Below are 24,261 nucleotides of genomic sequence, written 5' to 3'. Positions count from 1 at the left end.
TTTAAATGTTGAGCTTCTCTGGTGCAGTTGAGATGAGAGAGAATTTATAATAGATTTGTAGACCAGCAATAAGAAAGCGTCGCTGTCCAGGGCCTCCTTTGTAATGTGTGATGTCGTGCTCCATCCACTGGTGGCCTAGCTTTCACTCCACAGCCAGGGCTCTCAGCAGGCAAGGGCAGTGGCCTTGGCAGTTCTTCCCTGAGCAGTTAAAAATAAGCCTGTGTGCTGGAACAAAAACATACAGAGACCCAGTGAGTTAGGGCCAAGATCTAAAGTGGGATGAGGCACAGTCCAGGGCAGAAGGTGAACTGAACTCTAAGATATAGTCTGTCTCTTAAAACCAAATATTCAGACTACCAAAGCCCCAAGCCTGGACATTTCAACAGATCTCTGGGGCGTGGAGCAGAAGCAGACCCTATCTTCCTGTTATATCTGAGAGAAGCTCAGTGAAGAGAGGAAGAGGCTGTTGCTGTTAAATGTAGAGAAAAAGCAGCCTGCTGCAGGGTTTCACCACAGTCTTAGGATAAAGTTGGCTGCCTCTTCCTGAAGCAGCTGATGTAAGCAGGGGGCCCCAGGGAAAAGTGCAGCTCCATTGAGAACTCTCCAGTCTTTTCCCAGGGTTGGCACTGTTTGGTTCCCCTGGCTCCTCTGACACAGGTAATTGCTGACCTGCTAAATCCCCAGGCCAGTTCCAGGATTCTGCAAGACCCTGGGAGGAGACCATGGGGAGAGTCCATTTCAGAATCACTGCTCATGGCACAGACTGAAGTGAACTTACTTCCTGGGGGTCTTCCCAAGACCAGATACTCTGCCTCCAGCTTCATGCCACAACCGGTTGTCAGGACAGGGGAAGAAGCCCAGTGCCGCTCCCTTGAAAAAAATGTGCCCCAAATCTCCATTGTCTTCCAATTCTGCTTTAGGAGTCCCAAATGTTCCAGCAAGGATCCTGAAAAACATTGGAGGTCAGGGGAGGGAGGGGGAGAAGGCAGGGATCTTAGTGAACCAACTGTTAGTTAATAACTTGATTTCATTCTGATAAAAGTTTTTAAGATCTCCCTAAGTCTATCAAGCCTCTTACTCAAGAAGGGTAGACGTTTTTAGGAAAATAAGAACATTTCACAAGCAAAACTAGATAATTTTTTTTTTAATTTAGCTTTAATGCCTTTAGGGAATAAACTGAAAATAAATTAAAACTGTTTTAAGTCTAGGTTTAGATATAAACTATGGACCACAGTAGACCCAAAGTCAACTTTTGAACAACTAATTACCTTTAGTTCCCTCAAATCATTCATTCATCATTTAGTATAGCCTGCTCTGCAGTCAGCATGCAGTTTTCACTGCACAAGAGCAAAAAATTTTATACACTGTTGGGATCAAAGCAAAAATTGTGTGACAATGAATGTGTTTTGGGGTTAAACATAACCAAGCAGTGCATTAGTAGATTCTGGATGAATTATGATGTCTAGCTTCCAAAGTAACCATTTACTTATAAAGAAATAGAATAAAATGCATAGGGACCATTAGTCTTTCTTAGGAATGATTATCATATTAAAGAAATAACCAGAAAACTAAGAATGAGTATTTAAGGATCATGTACATCCATGACCATGTAATCCACAAAGACTAATAATACCAAATACACATTTGATAAATAAAACATTTGGTGATTAGGTCAACATAGTAGGAAGTTGATAATGTGTTAGTCTGTTTTCTATTGGCTTGAAAAAATACATGAGGCTGGGCACTTTATAAAGGAAAGAGGTTTATTTAGTTCCAGTTCTGGAGTTCCAAGAACATAGTGCTGGCATCAGCATAGCTCTGGTGAGGGCCTTCTGGCTACATCTCAATATGGCAGATGGCATCATGGCAGGAGTCCATGCAAGAGGGAGAGATCAATGGAAGAACAGGATGGTAGAGAGATTTGGTGACCAGGCTTGCTTTTTTTTTTTTTTTTAAACAACACATTCTCCTGGTAACTAACTGCAAAATACTATATTAATCCCTTTCAAGGATCTTGCCCCAGTTACTTCATTACCTTCCACTAGGCCCCACCTCTTAAGGGTTGCACCATCTCAACACCATCACACTGTGGCAAGCTTCTAGCACATGAGTCTTTGGGGAACACGTCCAAACCATATCTACACCACAGTCTTTAAAATCCACCAGACCTCATATATCCAAAACAAGTTTTGCCCCCTTCAAGGACTTGTTAATCATCATCATGGGTGGTCTATACTTTTCTAAAGTTGTTTTCTTCTTTTTTTAATCCCCTTAAAATTCACTCTCAACATGCACAATTCACTGGTTTTTAGTATATTCACAAAATTGTACCACCATTGCTACTATCTAATTCAGGAACATTTCATCACCTAAAAAAGAATCCCCACACCCATTAGCCATTGCTCCTCAGTTCCCTCTTCCCGGGCCCAGGCCATCACTAGTCTACTTTTCTCCATTGATTTGCCTCTTCTGGACATTCCATGTAAATTAGATCATTCCATGTAGTTCTTTGTATATGAAGTCTTTCACTTACGTAAAGTTTAAAGTTCATCCTTATAGCATGAATCAGTACTTCAGTCTTTTTTTTTTTTGGTGCTGGGGATCAAACCCAGGACCTTGTGCATACAAGGCACTCTGCCAACTGAACTATATCCCCAGCCCTACTTCAGTCCTTTTGTAGTTGAATAATATTCTGTTGCATGGATACTATATTTTGTTTAAGTTTGTTTTAAATTTACAAAATTATGTTTTAAATTATAATTATAAATTCATTAATTCATAAATATTGGAGGTCTAAGACACTTTTCTGTTGGTTTCCACTTTTTGCCAAACAAACCATAACATCTTTGCATTTGTTTATGTTTCTCTGGATTGAAAAATACATGTATATGAAATTCATGTATTTTGTGTGGATATATATTTTTAAGTGTCTTGGATATACACCTAAGAAGAGATTTCCTGGGTCATGTGGAAACCCATTTTGAGGAATTTCCAGGATGTTTTCCAAGTGGCTACACCATCTTACATGCCCATGACTTATCTGTGGGTTTCAGTTTCTCTACATTTTTACCAACATCTGCTACTGTCCATCAATTTTTATTAAAGCATCTTAGTTGGTATGAAGTGGTATCTCATTGTGGCTTTTATTTGTACTTCACTAATTACTAGTAATGTATGACATATTTTATTCACTTGTTGATCATTTATGCATTTTTTGAGAAAAAAAAATCTATTCAGATCCTTTTCCCATTTTTGTTTATTTGTTTTTAGAAATGAAGATTGAACCTGGGGTGCTTAATCGCTGCCTCATCCTCAGCTTTTTTATATTTGATTTGGAGATGTAGTCTTGCTAAGTTGCTCAGGGCCTCCCTAAGTTGCTGAGACTGGCTATAAACTTGTGATCCTCTTGCCTCGGCCTCCCAGGCCACAGTGATTACAGGCATGTGCTACTGCACCTAACTCTTTGCCCATTTTTAAATTGGTTATCTTTGTTGTTGAGTTGTTGTTTTATTTATTCTGGATATTAGACCCTCATTAGATATAAGCTTTATAAATATTGTCTCCCATTCTGTGTGTTGTCTTTTCAATTTCTTCATCTTTAAAGCACAAAAGTTGTCCATTTTTATGAAGCTCAGTTCACCTATTTTTTTTTTCTTTTCTTTCTTGTGCTTTTGATACCATGGCTAAGAAACCATTGCCTAACCAAGGTCACAGAGATAATGCCTGTGCTTTTTTCCTAAGAGTTTTATAGTCTTATCTCTTTTGATTCATTTTGAATTAATTATTATATACTTGACCCTTGAACAACATGGGAGTTAGGGGAATCAACCCCCTTGCAGTAGAAAATCTGCATATAATTTTTGATTCACTCAAAACTTTAACAACTAATAGCTTGCTGTTGACCAGAAGTCTTAACAATGATGTAAAGTTGTTTTACAAATTTTTTTGTATAATATGTATATTATTTATGGTGAAAAATGTGCTAGCAATCACTATTTATGGAGATACACAATGTACTGGAGAAAAGACCTGCTCATGCAGAGATGAACAGGGTCACGTGGAATTGTAAGCTAATATACTACTTGAGCTCACTGCAGTAACAAGAGGCAGTTACAAAAGCATCACAGTAGAACAACATGTACTACAGTTGATTTTACATAGTTACGATTTATGCTCCATCTTTGCATTTGTTTATGTTTCTCTGGATTACAAATGGTGCCATATATATTCATAATATTTTTGGTATTTCTAGACTATATGTTTAGACTGAGAGAGGTTTGTTTCAAATTATTACAAATCTCCAGAAAAGAAAGAAAATCCAATATAAGTGGACCTGTGCACTTCAACCTATATGTTCAACTGTCACTGTTTATGATCTGATATAAAGGTTTAACATCATTCACTTACATATGGCTACCCACTTATCTCAATACTGTTTGTTGAAGACTATCTTCCTGGTACCAATGTCAAAATTCATTGTCAAATGTATGAGTTTACTTCTGGACTCTCAGTTCTGTTCTATTGGCATAAATATCTGGAACCTTTGCCAGTACCATACAGTTTTGATTACTGTGGCTTTGTGGAAAATTAGAAATCAGGAAGCATGTGTCCTTAAACTGTATTCTTTTTCAAGATTTTTAACTAGTCCTGGCCCCTTGCACTTTCATATGAATTATAAGATAAGCTTATCAATTTCTTCCAAAAAGGTCAGTAAAATTTAGATAGGGACTGTGTTGAATCTGTAGATTGCTTTGGGAGAATATTGCTTTCTAATAACATAAGTGTTTCAAGCCATCAATACAGGATGTCTTTCATTTAGGTCTGTTTCTTACAGCAATGTTTTGTAGTTTTCACTGGACACATCTTACACTTACATTGGTGAATCTGTTTCCAAGTATTTTATTCCTTTTTATTCTATTGTAAGTGGAATTGTTACTACAGCTCTGTAGCATAATTTAAGAGCTGAATTGTGATGCCTCCTGCTTCACTTTTCTTACTAAGTATTTCTTTGGCTATTCTTGGCCTATTAGTTTTCCAAATAAATTTCATAACTGCTTTTCCTATTTCTATGAAGAATGTCATAGAATGTCATTGGAATTTTAATAGGAATTTCATTAAATCTATAAAGCACTTTTGGTAGTATGGCCATTTTGACAATATAATTATCCTATCCATGAATATGGGAGATCTTTCCATCTTCTAAGGTCTTCTTCAGTTTTCTTTAGTGCTCTATAGTTTTTATTGTAGAGGTCTTTCATCTCTTTTGTTAGATTGAAAATTCCCAAGTGTGTGTTTTGTTTGTTTACTTTTAAAGCTATAGTGAATGGGATAGTTTTCCTAATTTCTCTTTCAGATGATTCATCATTGAGGTATAGGAACACAATTGATTTATGGGTATTGATTTTATATCCTGCTACTTTTTGGAATTCATTCATGAGTTGTAGAAGTTTTCTAGTGAAGTTTTTTGGGTCTTCTAATATAGAATCTTGTCATCAGCAAATAGGGATTGCTTGAGCTCTTCTTTTCCTATTTGTATCCTTTTATTTCTTTATTTTGCCTAATTACTCTGACTAGTTTCAAGGACTATGTTGAATTGAAATTGTGAAAGAAGGCCTCCTTGTCTTGTTCCAGTTTTTAGAGGAAAGGCTTTCAATTTTTCTCCATTCAAAATGATGTTGGTCTGGAGTTTAACATATATAGCTTTTACAATGTTGAGGTATGTTTCTACTACCCCTAGTTTTTCTAGTGTTTTGAAGATGAATGGATGCTATATTTTGTCAAATACTTTCCCTGCATCTATTAAGATAATCATGTAATTCTTATCTTTAAGTCTATTGGTGTTATGAATTATATTATTGATTTGTTTGTTGAACCAACCTTGAATGATTTTCCCAATTTCGTATTCGTGTTGTTCATTGCTAGTGTACAGAAACACAAGAGATTTTTATATTTTTATTTTGTCTCCTGCCACTTTGACAAATTCATTTATTAGTTCTAATCATTCGCGCGCGCGTGTGTGTGTGTGTGTGTGTGTGTGTGTTTTCTTTGGGACTTTCTATACACGAAACCAAGTCATTTGTGAAAGTAGATAGATTTACTTCTCCTTTCTAGATGCCTTCTATTTCTTTTTCCTGTGTAATTGTCCTGTACAAGGTAAAACATAAATGGTGAGAGTAGACATCCTTTGCTTGTTCCTGAACTTAGAGGGAAAGATTTCATTCTTTCACCACAAACTATGATGTTGCGGGTTTTTTTTTTTTTTTTTTGTAGATGCCCCTCATCAATTTGAGGAAGTTACCTCATATCCCAAGTTGGTTGAGTATTTGATGATTGCTTTTAATCATTAAAAGGTGTTGGATTTTATCAAGCTTTTTCCTGCACTTGTTGAGAGGATCATGTGATCTTGGTTCTTTATTCTGATTCTGGTACATTATCTTAATTTTCGTATGTTGAACCCATCTTAAATTCCTGGGAAAAAACTCATTTGATTATCATGCGACTTATGTGGTATGGATTCAATTTGCTAGTATTTTGGTGTGGTCTTTACATCTATATTCATAAGAGATATTGGTTTACAGTTTTCTTATATTTTTTTTCTAGTTTTGGTAAAGGGCAATTTTTTTTTGTTTTTTGTTTACTCAAGCTGTTTTTATAGCATTTCTTCTTGAGCTACCTCCGTACTCATATAAGAAAATCACTTTAATCTTTTGTAGTCATACCTCCCTTTCACTGCTGTTCTTAATTTACTAAAAATTCAGTTTTATCACCCATCCTAATCACTATACTTGGTTTCAAAGAGACAATAACTCTTTCTCAATATCTTTTGAGAAACATCAATAAAACCACAATGGCAACAATAAGTACACAGGCTGTGTTGGGCATTGTTCTGAACACTTGACAAGGATACTTCATTTAACCTTCACAACCCTACAAACAAGAACCCCTCTTATGTTCATTTTATAGAAGAGGATACTGAGGCAAAGAGAAGTGAAGTCACTTGCATCAGAGGTGAAATAACTACTCCCTCACCTAGAAAGAGGTTGGGCCAGTATTCAAACTCAGGCTCCAGATTCTCAAACATATACTCTTAACCACTATGTTTCAGCATTTAGCATTCTTGAAAGGTATGTTTCAGTACTTCAGAAAATTTCAGAAGAGGTGGTCATTGAAAAATGTCAGCATACATGAAGGCAGCACAATACCTTTTTTTGAAACTATTCTGAAAGTCCAAAAGACACTTTGATGAGAAAGTCTGCTACTTTTGCTTAAAACTAGTCACATTGTCTCATATAGCAATGAAGACCTTTGATATCAAATGGTCTTGTCCAGTATTTTTACTCTCTGGCAAATTCTTTCTGGTTTATAGAAAAAAAAATCTAAATTCCACTTCAAAATTCTTTTCCAAAGAAAAATAGCAGCATCCCATTGAAAGGATTCTTCAGTGGCTAAATCTTTAAGGCCTTACCCTTGGGGAAATATTGTAAAGTTGGTGTGCTGATACTTCCTGCTCAAAAGGATAACCAAGTTTCTCTGCTCTGCATCAAGGCACACACTACACACAGCAAACATGAAAATGTCTTATCCAATATAAACACAGTAAGTGAGATGCTCTATTAATTGTCAATTGGTCAGTCACTTCTTTTCGGCACCTATGTGTGTGATGCCACCTGAAATAGGAGGTAGCAAGTGCAGATGATCAGAGCTGGGACTCTGCACTCACACTGTCTTGCTTTGAATTGAGGTTCCCCCGCGTCCTTGCTAGATCATCTTGGGCAGCCTCACTTTTTCCATCTGTAATGTGAGGATAATAATAAGAGTCATATGAAGATGAAATGAGATAATCCATATAAAGCTCTGTCATAGTGCCTAGAACAATGTAAGTGCTCATTAAATATTATTACTAAGAAAGAAAAAAGAACATGGATAACCTCTTTTTGTGGGTAGCTTATCATGAAGAATGGTAATAGGAAGCAGACTGTTCTATACATTAGAGTAGAACAAATGTTAATGGAGCTTTAAGAATGAACCAAGGTCACAAAACAGCTGGAGAGAAGAGAAGAAGGTAACAGTAGAGGAATCTTTAATCATTAGAAGGTGATTAAGGGAAAAGGGGGGAACTTGGAATGAACAGCCTGAGCAAAAGCACACAGATGGGAAACAGCCGTGGGCAGTCAGATTGGTCAAGGGGTAGTGCTTACAGGAAGGAGCAATCGAAGATAAGGCTGAAATGAAATCCGGTGGACCCTGACTTCCACGTTAGAACTTTGGACTTCGTGTGGTGTGTATGAAGCACACTGAGTAGAAATTCCAAATGAAAGTTGATGGTTTGTTCTTATTTTTTAGATTTAGGATCCAAAATCAATTCGACTTAAAGAGCATTTTAAGTGCCTGGGGAGTCACCGATCTTTTTGATCCACTCAAAGCTAACTTAAAAGGAATTTCAGGTAACAAAAATTCTTCCAAGCTTTGTTGGTATTATGTTTGGGACAGTTTAACTGGCTTTCGTTGCTTCCCCAGAGCCCTCAGTGCTAAATAGCCAAATATATCCTCTGATATAATTCAAACATTATATCAGAGGATAAAATTGCTTTGCTTTATATAAGAATGTGCTGCTTTTGATAACAGTCTATGCCTTGAGACCTTTAAGCACAGATTTTGGAGACTGCATTCCCAGTGCCGTCAGTGGCCACAGTGCTCTATTCTTTGCCACTGGGCCCGTAGAGAGGCACAGGCACTGCAACAGAACTTTCCATTTGAACCTCCCGCTGTCATTCCAGCCTCCCAGTCACCCTTCCTTGCTGCTTCCTCTCCCATCCTCACTCCCTGTACCTCCTCTGTTCTCTTCTAATGAGCTAAACGTGAACTTCCCCCTAACGCACCAAATTTCCTTTCCTCAAATAACTCATGGTCTTATATCTTTGCCCTAAAACGTTCTCCTTTCCAGCATATACACTGAATTTCTTTGCCCATAGTTGACATGCTTTTAACAATCAAAAAGGGCTGTGTTCAGTTGTGATCTGAACTTATACCAAACATAAAAGGGAGCAGAATGCCAGAACTTACATTCCAGAATCTTCTCAGAACAACTTTGGCTAAACTATTGCCAACCCAAAGGCTCAGGTTTATTTCTACTCTGGATGGTAAATTATCTGTGTGAGGATGACAAGGTGTAGCAGGCATTCTCATTGGTCTTCACATGCCCCTTACCTGATAAACTTGAGAATCACTATTTTGAATGTTAGACAATCATAACACAGTCAAGTGTTCTAAAACTTTGTCCAGAATCTCCTTCTTAAGCAATCACAAAGAATAATGTGAATTTGATCTACAAGACAAGACTTGACTTGAGCTTTAGATGTGACCAGTTGAAAGGCAGTTACTTAACAAATAGAACACAGGAAGCAAGGGTCCCTTCTATAAAAGTCCAACACCTTGGGGTTGGCGGTGTAACTCCAGGGTAGAACATTTGCCTAGCATATGCTAGGTCCTGGATAATTCCCAGCATGGGGGGAGGGTGGGGGGAAACCTCTGTACTTATTGCCTAAATGTGCACAATAGTCAAGTTTGGCCACAACCACCAATACAATATTGTTGACTTGGTGATTGACTTAACCAGAAATATTCCTTAATGACACTTCAGGGGAAGGAAAAATACTACAGTGAAAAAAAAAAAAAAACATCAAAGGACAGGAAGGAGTAAGGGATGAAGAACTAAAGTGCAATCTATCTTCAATTATGTGCAAAATCCAATCTTGCTTCTCTCTTCTCAAGATTCCGGAGTTCAGTTATGGCATCCTGTTGCTGACAGATATTCTACTCTTCTTTTGATCATCCAAGTTCAAACTTTAGGACCCTGAGTTTAATACCTACTGCCCCCCTTCGCAAAAGGGTGTGACATTTTGATCTTTTTGTCCACACCACTATAATTAATTGCTACAGCTTACTGATTGTTCCTTCATAACTCATAAATCTCCTTTATGTCCTAGAAGAACATGCTAAAATGCCATCAGTCCTGTGTCTTCAAATAGGTCTGACCTTAACCTACACCCTGCAGCCCCCTATTGGTAAAGACAAAGTTCATAAGTTCTAACAAGCCACGTAGTTTTAAGAGCCCCTGTTTGAACACCTCACCATTTTTTCCCCTAATACAGTAAGTCTGCTTATATCTGTTCAATCCAACATGTTTATAGATCTGGTTTATTGAATAATTACCTGGCAGTTTCCACATGTCAGATGCAAAGCTTATATTCATGTTTGTTACTGACAAGACACACCAGCATTATAACCTTCTCCCAATAAGTTTTATCCCTTTAGGACAGGAGTCAGCAAATGATGGCCAGCCATTCCCATCCATCTAAAAATAATTTATGGCTGCTTTCCTACTACAAATGTGGAGCTGAGTTGTAATAACAAACACCACAGGGCTCACAATAGATAAACTTTCAATATCTGGCCTGTTATAGAAAAAGTTTGCCTACTAAAGTATGGTTTTTCCAATGACCTTCTTTAAACATAATCAAGACTAGTCAAATCACATCTATGCCCAAGTGGGCTTCTAGCTTCATTCTTGAGACATGGCCACTGAACCTCTCCAAGAAACAGTTTCTTCATTTCTAAAATGGAGGTAGCCATCACCAATCTCATTTCTTAATTGTAGAAATAAAAGGTCTTAATATATCACAACATCTGCTGAGAATTAACCAGAGAGGATGTGATGGGAAAATGCTGACCTCTCTTCCTTCAATTAACAAGAGGTCACCAAGCAGTTTTGTACTATTGATGGAAGTCCAACAATCATAGAGAATATTTGGCCTTTTTCCATTTGGTTTCAAAGCCCTGAATCATTTTATTCAAGTTCTCCTTCCCTACCTAAAAGTCACCTGTCTCTTCTTTGTATCTTTTGTTTTTTTTCCTATTTGAAGAACTGACTCAACATCATTTCAAGGCTCAGTTGAGCCCATGGCACAATTTCCCCCCACACCAGACATCCTTGACACCAGGTGTTATGAAACTTTTAAAAGTAATTCTAGGGCTGGGGTTGTAGCTCAGTGGTAGAGCACTTGCCTAGCATGTGTGAGGCACTGGGTTCAATTCTCAGCACCAAATATAAAATAACTAAAGCAAAATAAAATAACTAAAACAACTAAAAAAGAAAAATATATTTTTTAAAAAAGTAATTCTAGTCTCATTCGCAGTAAAGAGACCAAGCAGAATCTTTTTGAATACTTCCTTTAGGATCACCAGGTTTTGATACAGATAGATCCACTTCCTTTAGTCCAGGAAACATTCCTTATACACAAGCACGAAACTATTCTTTGCTTTTATAAGCAAGTAATCAGTTTCCAATCTCTGCTCAGTAAGAAGTACCAGGCTCTCTTACTTTGACTTACTATGACTTCAAATGAGCAAACCATCCAGAGTACATGAATTAACATACATCATACCAGCTGTTTGGTAGAGTTACACAGACAGGAGTAATGAGTGAGATAAACACTAGGAAAAATGGAGAAAGAAACTAACTACAGCCTAAGTTCAGAAGCCATCTCAGATTCCTCTTAGTGTTGTTTCTCTGTATCCTGGGCTAGGTTCTGTGTGAAATTCACACACACACACACACACACACACACACACACACACACACACACCCTCCATCTCTTAGCAGCTAAATGACAAGATGAGAAAGGTAAGCTAGATGCAAGTTCTGGAAAAAATAATTTTTTTAAAGCCCCTAACAATACAGTAAATGTAGAGACACCCATTTTACAAATCTCGTGTTTACACAGTCACAATATAAAGACTACGAATCCTTTTGACAATGTGACCAACCATACACAAAAGAATAATAGCCTCCATCAACAAAGGGAGTCAGGGGAACTGAAACAATCATTTGGCCGAGACTTGCTGTGTGCTTGCTGTTTGACACACTAACCAACATTTTCTTATAGATGTAATCACTGTTAAAGAACACAAAGGACAATTTCTTTGTGGGGGAAATGAGGCAAATGGTTGTGAGGGTTTATTATTAATTCATCCAGTAATTTAGTAAACACATAATCTTAACAAGATTATGCAAGTTGGGCAACGAAGTATTTAAAAATGACTAAGTCATTTCTGCCTTCTAGTGCTGACAATTGAAAAAGGAGGGTAAGCACTGGTAGAAGATGTTATGGAAGAAGTGGGAAGTATGACAGAGGGAGGGCAGGAAAGGGCCCACGCCTTTGCTTTAGGTATTGAAATGTAAACAGGAGTGAATGGGTTTATACTGCTCATTTCCCTAAGCATATTTTCTAGAATGCTAGTCCAGTAAATTTGAGCACAGGAGTGGTATAGATGGTTTTATGGCTAAACACTAAGTATTGGGAGCCTCCTGTAAACATTCATTGAAAACATTACAACTTATTAGCTCTGAGAAGTTCCCTACTCAAAACAAAAGTGCAAAAGAGTTTAGCCATGTCTCCCACATTTAATCAACTGTGGAAAAGCACCTAAAAATGACCTGGGGAAAAAGATCTGTATGATCTTCAAAGACACTAAGCTGCCAACACTTCAGAAGAGAAAAAGGCCAGGAAATCCTCGCATGCTCAGCGTCTTCTAGGTTGATTTCATGAGTTGCATAACATTTCAACATTGCTTAACCAAAGTAAGCAAAGGGAGGTGTAGTCCAAGATCAAAAGGCAAACTCAAAACACACAGAATCTCCCAAATTCTCATTTTTATCACGTTGGTCTTTTGGAATGTCAACTCTTGCCAGAGATAAAATTTAAGAGATGTCAATACTGAGGCATGACAGGTTATGGATCTTGGCTTATGGCTGACAATTATTGTACCATTTCTGTAGTCTAATTGAGAAAACATATTTAAAGGAAACTCTTCACTTTCAAGACATTGAAATAACCCAACCTATCTTCCTGAAGACATCCATCCCGGTTGGCCACATTTCTCACACCATGCCCAGACTAACACAGACATGCGCTGACTGTATTTTAGTCTATAGGGAGTTGGAGTTTCATAGTGAGCTCTACTCATTTCATCACTTATTTAAAATGTTCAGACATCATACTAAATGGTAATGAAGTCACAGAAATAGTAAAACCTTGTCACGACTGTCAACGAATCATTCTTTATCCAGAAATTGTTTTTAATTCTGGCACTGTGGTTGCTCAACGAGCTAGTAGGAAGGGCTAATTATCGACAAATAAACTTATTTTCTCAAAAGTCCTGCAGAAAAAGACTAACTGCTAAATAAACCAGATTCTTCTCTGGTGCCAAATCAATGTTTCCATGGATTTTCTCCTTCCTCTGGTTCCTTTCTGTCCCTCCCCTGATTCTCGCAAATGATTGTTCCTTATAGTGACCATAGCTAACTCACAATACCTGGACATACCTTAATTACAAGATGGATGAAATGCTGCATATTCTATATTCTGGGGTGGCTTTCCATATGACACTCATGTCCCATTTCCTTATATGTGCAAGACTAATGCAAATGAATTAGGCTAAAACCAAACAGACAAAAAGCTCCCTTGAAATACATTAAATTGACTATTCTAACACGCAGGCTATAGATCCCTTTAGTTGGCATGCTAGAGCTGACTAGAACACACTTTCTGAAAAGTGGTAGTGTTTGAGTGGAGGGATGGGATGGAAATGGGCTTTGAGTTTTAAAACCTGCATGTTTCCAATTCTGCTTATCGACTTAACAGCCCCCTTTAATAGCTGAAGTTTCTTCTAAAGATTCTTTCATTCTCTATTCCATATACTACCATTTCATCTTTGGAGAACTGTTTCAAAATGGTTAATTTTTAAATTACAGAATTCTGTCACTTGCAAGTCATCACTCACAGTCCCAGTTGCTAAGCTTAGATCTTTTGAGACTGTTAGTGCACAGCACAATTAGTTAGACATTCCCATTTTCTCTGCAGATTTGGGGCCAAGAGGCAACTGACACACAGAATGCAGCTGCAACATTAGACACATTTTTAATACAGTAAATTATGCCTCTTAAAGCTAAAACCCTGTAACTTGACCATTTAAAGGTAGTTCAGTGGTAGAGCACTTGCCGACACACTGCAAGGCTCTGGATTAGATCCCCTGCACCACAATAATAAATAAATAAGGTTGCATAAAAGTGACTCTTAGAAATGCAATCCAAGAAGGGACTCAAGGAAAATCATCACAGAAGCTTACTGGAAATGATTACTGGGCTACAGAATCTGCCTTTTAACTCATATAATTCTTATTATTAATTAAAGTTTTAGAAATACTGGCTGAAGATTTTAATGTTAACTAGGATTAACTTTTAAAATTAATTATTGAAAACATGGGACAGTGCCTGAATATTAATTTTGGTGGGGAGGAGGGAATTATTAGTAAATTTAACAAGTTGGGTTTTTGAAAGTTGCATAAAAATATTGAAAGCTGATAATTTTCTAAACAATTTCTCCCTAGCTATACAGTAAGCAGCAATGGAAACTAAGTTTTAAGTACATTCTTTTAAAATGTACTCAAATACTTAGACTAAATGTCTGGAAAAATGTAAACAAGCAAATCACATTTTTTTCCTTTTCTGGGGCCAGGCCAGGATGGCATTTATGTTTCTGAAGCAATACACAAAGCCAAGCTGGAGGTTTCAGAGGAAGGCACCAAGGCATCAGCAGGCACAGGTATGTCCAGAAACCCCCACCACACGCTGGCCCCTTTCTATCTACCCTTGCTAAATGTGACCAGTTGCATCCATTCTAAACCTTTCCATTAAAAACCCCAGTCCAGAAGTTAGTATTTAAAAAAAAAAAAAAAAAAAAGAATGTTAACAGAAAACAGAAACACTTTTGAAAAATGGAAGAGATTCATTTTGGAAAGGATTTATACCATCATCTCGTAAACAAGAAATAGAATCATTTAAAAAATTACCTTCTCTAAGAAATTTATTCCATGGAATCTTTGAAAAATAAGAGGCTTGGCTGTTATCTTTTATTCTTATTTTTCCCTTTTGCACACCTTAAACACCAAACAATGAAATGTCATAGAATGCTTTGGTTTCTTTCAAAAAAAAAAAAAAATCAAGGTATATAATTGAATTTGTACCCAATCTAAATTGTGCTTTTCTTCAGATAAATAACAGATATAGTGGGATTCTTCCATTCTTTCTTTTCTTGCAGCTCTGTTGTTACTTAAAAGGTCTCGGATTCCTGTTTTTAAGGCAGATCGGCCATTCATCTTTTTCCTGAGAGAACCCAGCACAGGTATTTTTTAATAGGATTGAGATAATTAAATATTTATGAATCAATGGCTCATCCGTTCCTACAACCTAAAACAGGCAATCCTTCTAGCTATTTCTATAGTGTTTCAGAAGCTTTCCAGTTGTGAATTTGTCTTATAGTCTGAGAGACTATTTCATGTACAAAGGAACTATTATTCTCCATGTTTTCTGCCTTTTTGTTCTCAGCTTATTTAAAGCTTTTTTTTTTTTTTTTTTAAATTCTGTAGGTATCTACTTTTGGGGAGACTAAGAAATCATGATGAAAGTAAATAGCTTTTTTTTTTTTTTGTGGCACTAGGGGATTGAACCCAGGGCCTGGTACTTGCTAGGAAGTGCTCCACCATTAAGCTATAACCCCTACCTCTATATCGGCTTTCTTCCCCTGTGGCCAGTTGTTCTCTAGGCTTTCCTATCATTTTAGGAAAAGACAGTTTCCTCAGGCCCCAAGAGTGTCTCAGAGAACACCCCTAGTGACTCTAGAATTCTAGTGAATTCATCTGGATTTTTATATTGTTCTTCTATTTATCTTTCTCAAAAATCAAATATTTGCCTTAGAACTTTTTAAGTCCCACTATATAGTCTTATCTCAACCCAAAGATGGTGTGATACAGGCAATGCCTTGCACATCACAAAGAAAAGCAGATGTCCTTTAAGCTTCAATAACATGATACAAAATCTTTAAATTATTTCTCTTAATGTTCCTCCTCCCCCCCGACAATATTTAGGAATGAAGAGATTCTCAGTAAAGAGTTGTTGGCAAGTCTAAACAGTGTATTAAAAATAAATAGGATGGAACAAGACTAATAAAATGAAGCAAAGGTGGATCTACTTTAACTAAACATCAGGCATTACTTTTATTTATGGAGAGGGAAAAAAAAGTCAAAAGTTAGAATTATGAAAATTAAGCATAGTTTTACACAAATTAAAGAAATACTGTCAACATCATTTTATCTGAGAATCATTTGCATACTGCCATTACTTGCACTAGAAATAAAAGGAACATTTTTGTGACAAAAGGATGAAGATAATCTATTAAGGGATTATTTGGGGAGAAAAAGTCCATCAACAGAATATATCCACTTAGCATTATCACCATGATCTGCCCAACCCCATAGTGATTAGATGAAAATGTCACTTATCACTCAGGACAAGCAGCAGAGAGTCACATGTCAAAAAAAAAAAAAAAAAAAAAAAGGTAGGTTCTACTCTCAAGAAACCAAGATAAGGCTAAACTTTAACAGAAAGGTCATTGCCAAATGCTGATAAGCCAATAAAGATTGATGACAGTTAAAAGAGAGATTCTATTAGCTGCATAAAAATGGTGTACAATTCTTGAACTAGGAAATGACACACCACTTTAGTTTTCAGAACTGCCTTAGCAATCAGAATGAAAATATAAGGCTAATTCAAAACTAGTTCAATAATCCACCACAAATCTAAGCATAGCCTTTGTGAATTTGTTTACATTTCTTTCTGGAAGGCTCTTGTCCATATCACCCAAATCAAAGAGGCTACTGACAGTTACTGAGAAAATTAGAAACAAGTCTCGGCCTTCACTACTCCAAACTGACAAAGCTTAATGATAAGAGCAACTAATGAATCAATCGACAAATTAGACACACAGGAACATTTTTTAAAAAGCAATGTAAAAACTTCCAACATTAACCTTTCAGAAAATACCATTTGCCAATGTAAGGTCATTTAGTGATCTGAGAGTCTCAAGACATACCTGCCTAAGTTCACTAAGTTAACCAACTCATCTGTAGTTTTTGTTTGTTTGTTTTAAATAAATGAAAGAAGCCTGAGAGAGATGAGATATTAAGCTTGGTTGTGATGGGTTTCAAACTCTGTGACTAGATTTTTGGCATGAGGTTATGTCATGGAAGAGAGATAAAGGTCAAAAAGAGGAGACAGAATAAACTGATACTTCCAAGTCCTTATAGAGTTCCTTCTGAAAAATGTACTAAAGGTCAAGGGTCTAAAGAATCATTACTTCATAAGCAATCTGTGAAATGGAAATCAACTATTGCCAGGCATGGTGGGTGGCGCATGCCTGCAATCCCAGCAACTCGGGAGGCTGAGCCTGGAGGATGGCAAGTTTGAGGCCAGCCTCAGCAACTTAGCAAGGCCTTACGCAATGTAGGCAAGACCCTGTCTCTGAACAAAAAAGGGCTGGGGAATGTAGCTCAGTGATACAGTGCCCCTGGGTTCAATCCCCAGTACCAAAAAAACTGCCACTGGAATTAATCTTTTTCATATATATTAAGTATGAACTTCTATTTGAATCACTTCTTATGTCTTCTATTACTCTTAATCTAAATACATAAAATTCAAGACCAGACAGTACATTCTGGATTTTGTGTAGCTCTTGCTGAATTTAGCAATGTAACTGTGGGCAATTACTTGAATAACTCCAATTATTAAATTGTATCTTGCTTTACTTGATGATATTTTGTAAAGGTAAAAAAAGGTTCAAAGAATTGCATATGAAAATACTATATAATGTTACATTAAATGCTTCTTTATCTTGACAGGATTTGTCTTCAGTATTGGGAGAGTTTCAAATCCCCTTGACTGAATTAAGCAGATCTCAAGGATGTTCTACATTTTCATGTGTTTTTCTTCATAAAAATTTTAGTTACAATTTCATTTTGCTATACCTTTGACATTTAAAAATGTTCTGATAAAAGTGTATAAAGATAAGGGTATGTGATTTTCAAATGTTATGAACCTAAAAATACTTCAATTTTATTATAATTTTATAGACATATTTGCCCTCTCAATTCAAATCTAAAAATTTAACCTTTTCTACTAGTTACCCTCAAAACTACTAAAAGGCACAGCAGTGATCTATGAATGGTGAAATTATCAAGTCACAGGATGGCATCCTCAATAAGGATAAAGAAGGTCACATTGGATTGAGGGTGAAGAATGGATGGTTTCGGTTTTTCTCAGCCTGTATAACTCAGAGGGAATGCAAAATGAACAAAATCATCTTAAATCTGTTTCCTTTCCTATTTAGCTTCTAAATAAAATTGAGAGTTTAAGTCTGAGAATTGCAGAGCAGAATGAAGAGATCACCGCTAAACCTCTAATATGTCATGCATGGACTTTTATAAGCTTGGCATGGCATCAAACTTGCTAAAGGCAAGCTATTACAGAGTATGTAGCATTCCCCAAACTTATCACTCCCTAACTAACAACTTCAAGTTAGTACCATCCAGAATCCTATGAGAAAGGAAAAAGGGTTGAAGGGAGATAAGGAAATCAGTAACTTCCAAAGCTGTCTGCTTTTTAAAACAGCTTTTAGAGTCTATCTGCTGCCACAGACATAGCCATTTCCATGATCCAAGCAGAAATGGGAATATACTGATGTGGCCAACAAAAGCTATGAACAAATAGTAAAGAAACAATGCAGATCATGTAACATGTAATTACAGTTAGATTTAACAAATATGAACTTCAAGTGGTGTGTTTTCCAATGCTAAAAAGCAAGGCCTTTAAAATTCCATTATCTAAGGATGTTTGTAAATGATTATTTTGAATGTGATTATTTCCTAAACCACACAAGAGTAAAATAGAGCATTTATTGATGGAATAACAAAAGTGCTTTCTTAAATATTCTTCAAAATACATTTGTACAACTTACAATAATATATCCAAAATAACTGTATATACAAAACATTACCTAGTTTTAACGTATGTGCTTTTTTCCCCAAAAATTACAAAGTAACTTCTTTTTAATTTTTTTTTTTTTTTTTGGCAAAGTTCAACCTTAACAGAGGTGACAATTTTAAAGGTTGGTTTAAGAAAATAGAACCTGAGGGAAATTGACACGCAAGAGTCAATGACAAGCAAGAGATTTGGAGGAATATTTTTAGTTTGTTAAATAAAAATGTTTTTTAGAGTGATACTTTTCACATTACAAAAATAAACCAAAATGAAGAAAAGGTCACTGTAAAATGATGGAAAAAGGATCTGTAGATTTGCTTTTAGTATTTCAAATAGCCAACAATGCATGTCAAAAAATGAATGCAAGATCACAACAGTCTTGTATTTACTTTGTATTTGGAGAAGATAGTGAAATAAGTGGCCACATTCTCATTTTCCTTTAATTGCTATTAATATGGTTGATCTGATTGGCTCTTCGATGAATTTCATCCAAGAAGTTCTCCAGTTGTTCTATTAGCATTCGTTTTTTAAACCTGTTTGGAAAACAAACAATAGTGTTCTCAATTACTTTTTAATGGATGACATATACCAGAATATATGTTTTTAAAATAGAAAAAAAATCTGCTTTGGGGAAGATTTTTTAAAAAGTGAAATGGAAAATCAACACTCTATGACATAAAATCTGTTGATGAAGATTTGTAAACTATTACTTGTGCCCAAACAATATTGGTTTGTTCCTACAACAAATATAGACCTACAAATAGCAAGAAAGGTGTTATTTTTCCTACAACCATAAGAGTAAAAGCAGGGCAAAGGGAATACTAACATATGCAAGCATTCCAAATACTCAGTAAAATTTGGACTCCCAAAGCAATCACTGCACTATATTCTTCTGCTCTTTGAAAGTTGAGTGTTGAAAGGAATGTGAACAAAGCATGAATTACACAAAAAGGAAGAGAGAAATGAAAATTGGGTAGTTACATTTAAAAACAAGGGTGTTCTACTATTATAATTTGAAAGATAGCAAATCAAGGATAATTAGATAGCTATTATACAGGAAACAATTAAAAGTTTTAGTGTTAATTCTTGAAAAATTTAAGTAATAAACATAGGTAGATTAAAATTGCACTCATTTATATAAATATCACTGATTTTTTTTATAATATCCTGAAACACTACTAGACATTCCATTCTTACTTCCTCTTTATTTGTAAAATAACACAAATAGTCACCATATTACACAACTCTCTAAGAAGTGGAGTTCAGGTGCCAATATTCTAGCTAAATTCAGAATGAAGTTTGAACTCACCAGAAAAAAGTTACAAAGAACAAATTATGTTAAATATTCAAATTTGTATGAAAAATTATGACCTTATCCTGATAGACCCATGCTCTAGCCATGACAAAAGAAAAAGAAAAAATTAACTGCTCTCTCCAAAATTTTTTATAATATAGCATGAGATAAACAGGGGACTAATTGAAGGATAAGTATGTTTATATTTGAATCAGATTAAATAATCCTAATGTTTCTCATAATACTAAAATTTGTCTTGAAAGAAAAGTAGAAAATGTTTTTAAGCTTGTAAAATTATGCTTTCCAATTAATTGCACTTCATAGTTTACATTTATAACCTTGATCCACATTCCTTGTACTAAAGTACATAATCCCGGACTACTGAAACACTAACACTCTGAATAAGGACCATTTGCTGAACTCTGGTCCCCTTGATTACATGTATTCCCATGTACAAATTAAATGCATTCAAATATTGCCTTTCTAAATTATTTCTAATCACCAATTACTATTAATATAAAAAGGTAAAAAATTAAAGGCTATAAAACATAAAACACCAGGAAAAAAAAAACTACAGAGAAGGATGAACAATAATATTGAAAATACTTAGTCATCTGCAGGGAGAAAAGTTCCATAATTCCTGAATAATTTCTATGTGGCTCTTTTTTCCCCCATGGGTGGTACTGGTATTGAACCATTAAGTTACATCCCTAGCCCTTTTTTATTTTTCAGAGAGGGTCTAAATTGCTCAAACTGGTCTCAAATTTGCTATCCTCCTCCCCAAAGTCATTGGGATTACAAGTGTGTGCCCACCACTGGCAGTGTGGCTATGTTTTAAGAGAATTCTTGTTGGGCATGGTGGCACACATCTATAACCCCAACAGCTCTGAAAGGCCTAAGGCAGGAGAATTACAAGTTCAAAGCCAGCCTCAGCAACTTATGGGAGACTCCATCTCTAAATAAAATATAAAAATGGGCTGGGAGTGTGGCTCAGTAGATACGTGCCCCTGGATTCAATCCCCAATACATCCCATCCCCCCGAAAAGAACTACATATATATCTCAGCATGCCATATGCATGGATAAACAAAAGTAAATAAATAACAAATACTGTTAAAATACTGCCTATGTAAACTGGGAACTCATTTCAAGATAACTAATTCATAATAAATAAAATCGTTTATTTTACCTTGATGCTTCTTTAATGACATTTTGTAAAAATATTAGTCTTGTTTGTAAACTGCCTTGCACATGCTTCAGTAAAGTGAAGATTCTTTCATATTCTTCAAACAAGAAAAAAAAATAAGTGGCTTTCATTTATATTTTCATTCATTACTTTTCCTCTTGCAGTTTTTTATATTAAGGTATACTGAGAACAAAAAAAGTTCTACCTAAAAATATCACCATACTTTAAAGATTTTATAATACATTTTAATATATCTATGTGAAAGAAAATATTTATCAATAAAAACTAAATAATTTGTCACCTTCTTTTGGCAAAAGCTCTCATTAAGGTTTTAAACAAAGCTTGGAAGGATGAATAAAAAGCTTTTCAGTAGTACCATTGAAAGGTAAGAGGCAAATGGCTTTTTACAAAAATCCCTCCTTATAATTTAAATTCTAAATTAAACTACATGGTGGGTAAAAGGAAGGGAAAAACACAAAAAGAGTAAGGGTGCTGTTGGAATCTCAATGTTTCACATACAACTCTGCCAAGGACTGAATCTTACCCTCTTCTGGCCTACCTACAGATCACTCACTGTACCATCACCGTCATAGTAGATGATCTGCTAACATCTTCTGAATGAATATCAGTAATATTCAGATTTTTTCCCCATAAAGTTCATTTGCATTCATAAAGTACAAAGCTTTCATAATTTTAGTTTTTTGGCCTACACATATTCTTTGTCACTGCCATAGTTTAAAACTTAAACACAGTGGTAGGCATTAGGATGAGAACTTTACAGACATAAAATTATTTAATATTAACTATATCTTTTTTTGGGTGAGTTGTTATATTAAAATTCTAGTTCTTGGTCAGAATACTCAAGACTGTTATAGTAGGAGCTACAGGTAATTTATCTGCATGTTCTTTAGCTTTCATCCTTCCACACCTTAAACCTTGGACATAGCCAGATATTCTGAAGAATAAAGAATCAAATTAAAAGTAGCTCAGATGTTGTTCAAGACTGATCTGGAATCAGATATATACTTTTACATAATTTGACTTCTGATTTTTTTGAGCACATACAGAAAATAAATCTGAGATTTGTCTCTAATTATACATACTTCTTCCTGGCTTTCGGATCTCTTTCATTATTTGTGCTTTTAGTTCAGTATTGACCTCTTCGTGGCTTCGGCAATGCATCAATTTCTTTCCTTTATTGAGTGAAGAAGCTGGTATATTCTCTTCAGCACATTGTTCTTTATCTCTTGGTGGCTCATGATTTTCTAAAAATCCACCAACAGTGAGGTCATTAGTTCCTAAATGATCATGACCAAGAGCCTCTGTATGATTGGTTGGTCGTTCCAGTAAACTAGCTGAAGATGTTGAAAATTCAGTATCCATAGCATTTGGTGTAATGTCTGATGAAAGTTGGTCTGCAACATGATTTTCAACCACATCATCTATTGTTGAATCATTAGTGGTTTCTGAAACTAAACACAAAGATAAAGGGGGAAAAAAATTGAGAGCCAATATGAATGTACACAATAAAGAAAGCTACAAAAAAAAAAAAAAACATTACTAAAGCAAATCACAACTGACTTCCTCAACAAATGCAAATTAACAAATAATGTGATCCCTAAGTCTTGCCAAAAATATGGTAGGTTTCAATGTGAAGCAATCACAATATTTACAAAATCTATACAACTTTTGCCCTTAGGGAAAAAATTTAAAATAAAGCCAATTTCAATCAGTTTTTAATTCTCTACTTTATTCTTTGGCAATTTTATTGAACAAGTATGTTTTCAATTCTTTAGTGAAAAAAATGATTAAAATTATCATGGTCATCTTATCTCAGAAAGCCTTAGCTCATTCCAATCTACCTCAGCCTATTATCAGAGGTAAAATATACTATTCCAAAGTCTGTGGGGAACATATCAAACAGGTCATATATATATTTCATAGTACGTGCTTTTCTTATAACCATTCATATAGACCACAAGAATTGAGCAATGTAAAGCAACTTGGTGCACACATTAGACCCAAAAGCTTGAGAGCTTGCCCTAAACATCATATTATTAGACTTGCTCCCCATAGAAAGCAGGTAAATTCTAAGTTCTCTGTCCTATTTACTCATATTCCCCTGTCTATTCATCCCCACAAATCTCCTAGTCTCATAACTTCTTCCTAAATTCCATTCCATGATTTGCAAATGCCTTTTTATTAAATATTTACCACAACAGAAATTTATATTTTATTATACTTTATTCTTACAAAGAATCTGCTCTCCTTTTCAGACCTGGAACAGAACTGCTTTCTCTCACACACTCTCCAAGAGTGATTCTTTCATTTCCCAGTGTAATTTCAAGATTTCTTGTAACAACTCTTGTTTTTTTGAGGCGGAACACATTGCCACCTATCCTCTCTCTCCTCAACACTATATCTTAATACTGAACCCAGGGTACATGCCTATAGCCACTGATAGTTCTTACACCTGGTTCATAGTATACCCACCACGTCCCTCCTGACATAATTCTAGGTCCTTACTAATATCATCAAAGACCTTCCTAAAAATGCCCATCTTGAATACCACCCCAGACTGAATAATAAGAACTGGTAGTTTAACTAGACCCCCACCCCCCCGGGTGACTCTCATGCACATTAAAGTTTAAGAAGAAATGGTATGGTGACCAATGTCTAAAAGATCACCTATCAAGAACCTGGCCTTTCATTGATAATTTGATGTCATTGCAATTGTTGTTTTTTTAAAATTTTAAATAAATTTATGAAAATACTTAAAGAAAAAAATACCTCACCTCATCAATCCCCAATTTCTTATCTCCAAAGAACTTTCTCCACTTAACACTTTTGC

The 24,261-nt window shown here is 35.7% G+C and overlaps 2 protein-coding genes across 3 annotated transcripts in view; one reads left to right on the top strand and one right to left on the bottom strand.

The window, feature by feature from the left end:
- Window positions 1-18,836, top strand: part of Serpine3 (serpin family E member 3) — a 30,181-nt gene extending 11,345 nt beyond the window's left edge. The window contains exons 5-8 of the mRNA XM_046454075.2: window positions 8,344-8,444; window positions 14,577-14,663; window positions 15,159-15,242; window positions 17,794-18,836. Of these exons, the coding sequence (XP_046310031.1) occupies window positions 8,344-8,444; window positions 14,577-14,663; window positions 15,159-15,242; window positions 17,794-17,837 (316 nt within the window). The 3' untranslated portion in view covers window positions 17,838-18,836. The remainder of the gene's footprint in view (window positions 1-8,343; window positions 8,445-14,576; window positions 14,664-15,158; window positions 15,243-17,793) is intronic.
- Ints6 (integrator complex subunit 6) overlaps window positions 18,833-24,261 on the bottom strand; it is an 87,807-nt gene continuing 82,378 nt past the window's right edge. For both annotated transcript variants that reach the window (XM_046454074.2, XM_058582553.1), the window contains 3 exons: window positions 22,514-22,882; window positions 21,414-21,507; window positions 18,833-19,464 (listed from right to left, as the gene is read on the bottom strand). In XM_046454074.2, coding sequence (XP_046310030.1) covers window positions 19,371-19,464; window positions 21,414-21,507; window positions 22,514-22,882 — 557 coding nt within the window. In that variant the 3' untranslated portion in view covers window positions 18,833-19,370. The remainder of the gene's footprint in view (window positions 19,465-21,413; window positions 21,508-22,513; window positions 22,883-24,261) is intronic.

This window comes from Marmota monax, unplaced genomic scaffold (assembly GCF_021218885.2).
Source record: "Marmota monax isolate L192 unplaced genomic scaffold, Marmota_monax_Labrador192_F-V1.1 WCK01_AAM20220418_F8-fsc00011, whole genome shotgun sequence".
NCBI lineage: Eukaryota > Metazoa > Chordata > Mammalia > Rodentia > Sciuridae > Marmota > Marmota monax.
Note: the sequence above shows the minus strand (reverse complement) of the source record. Positions and strands in the feature narration are given on the sequence as shown.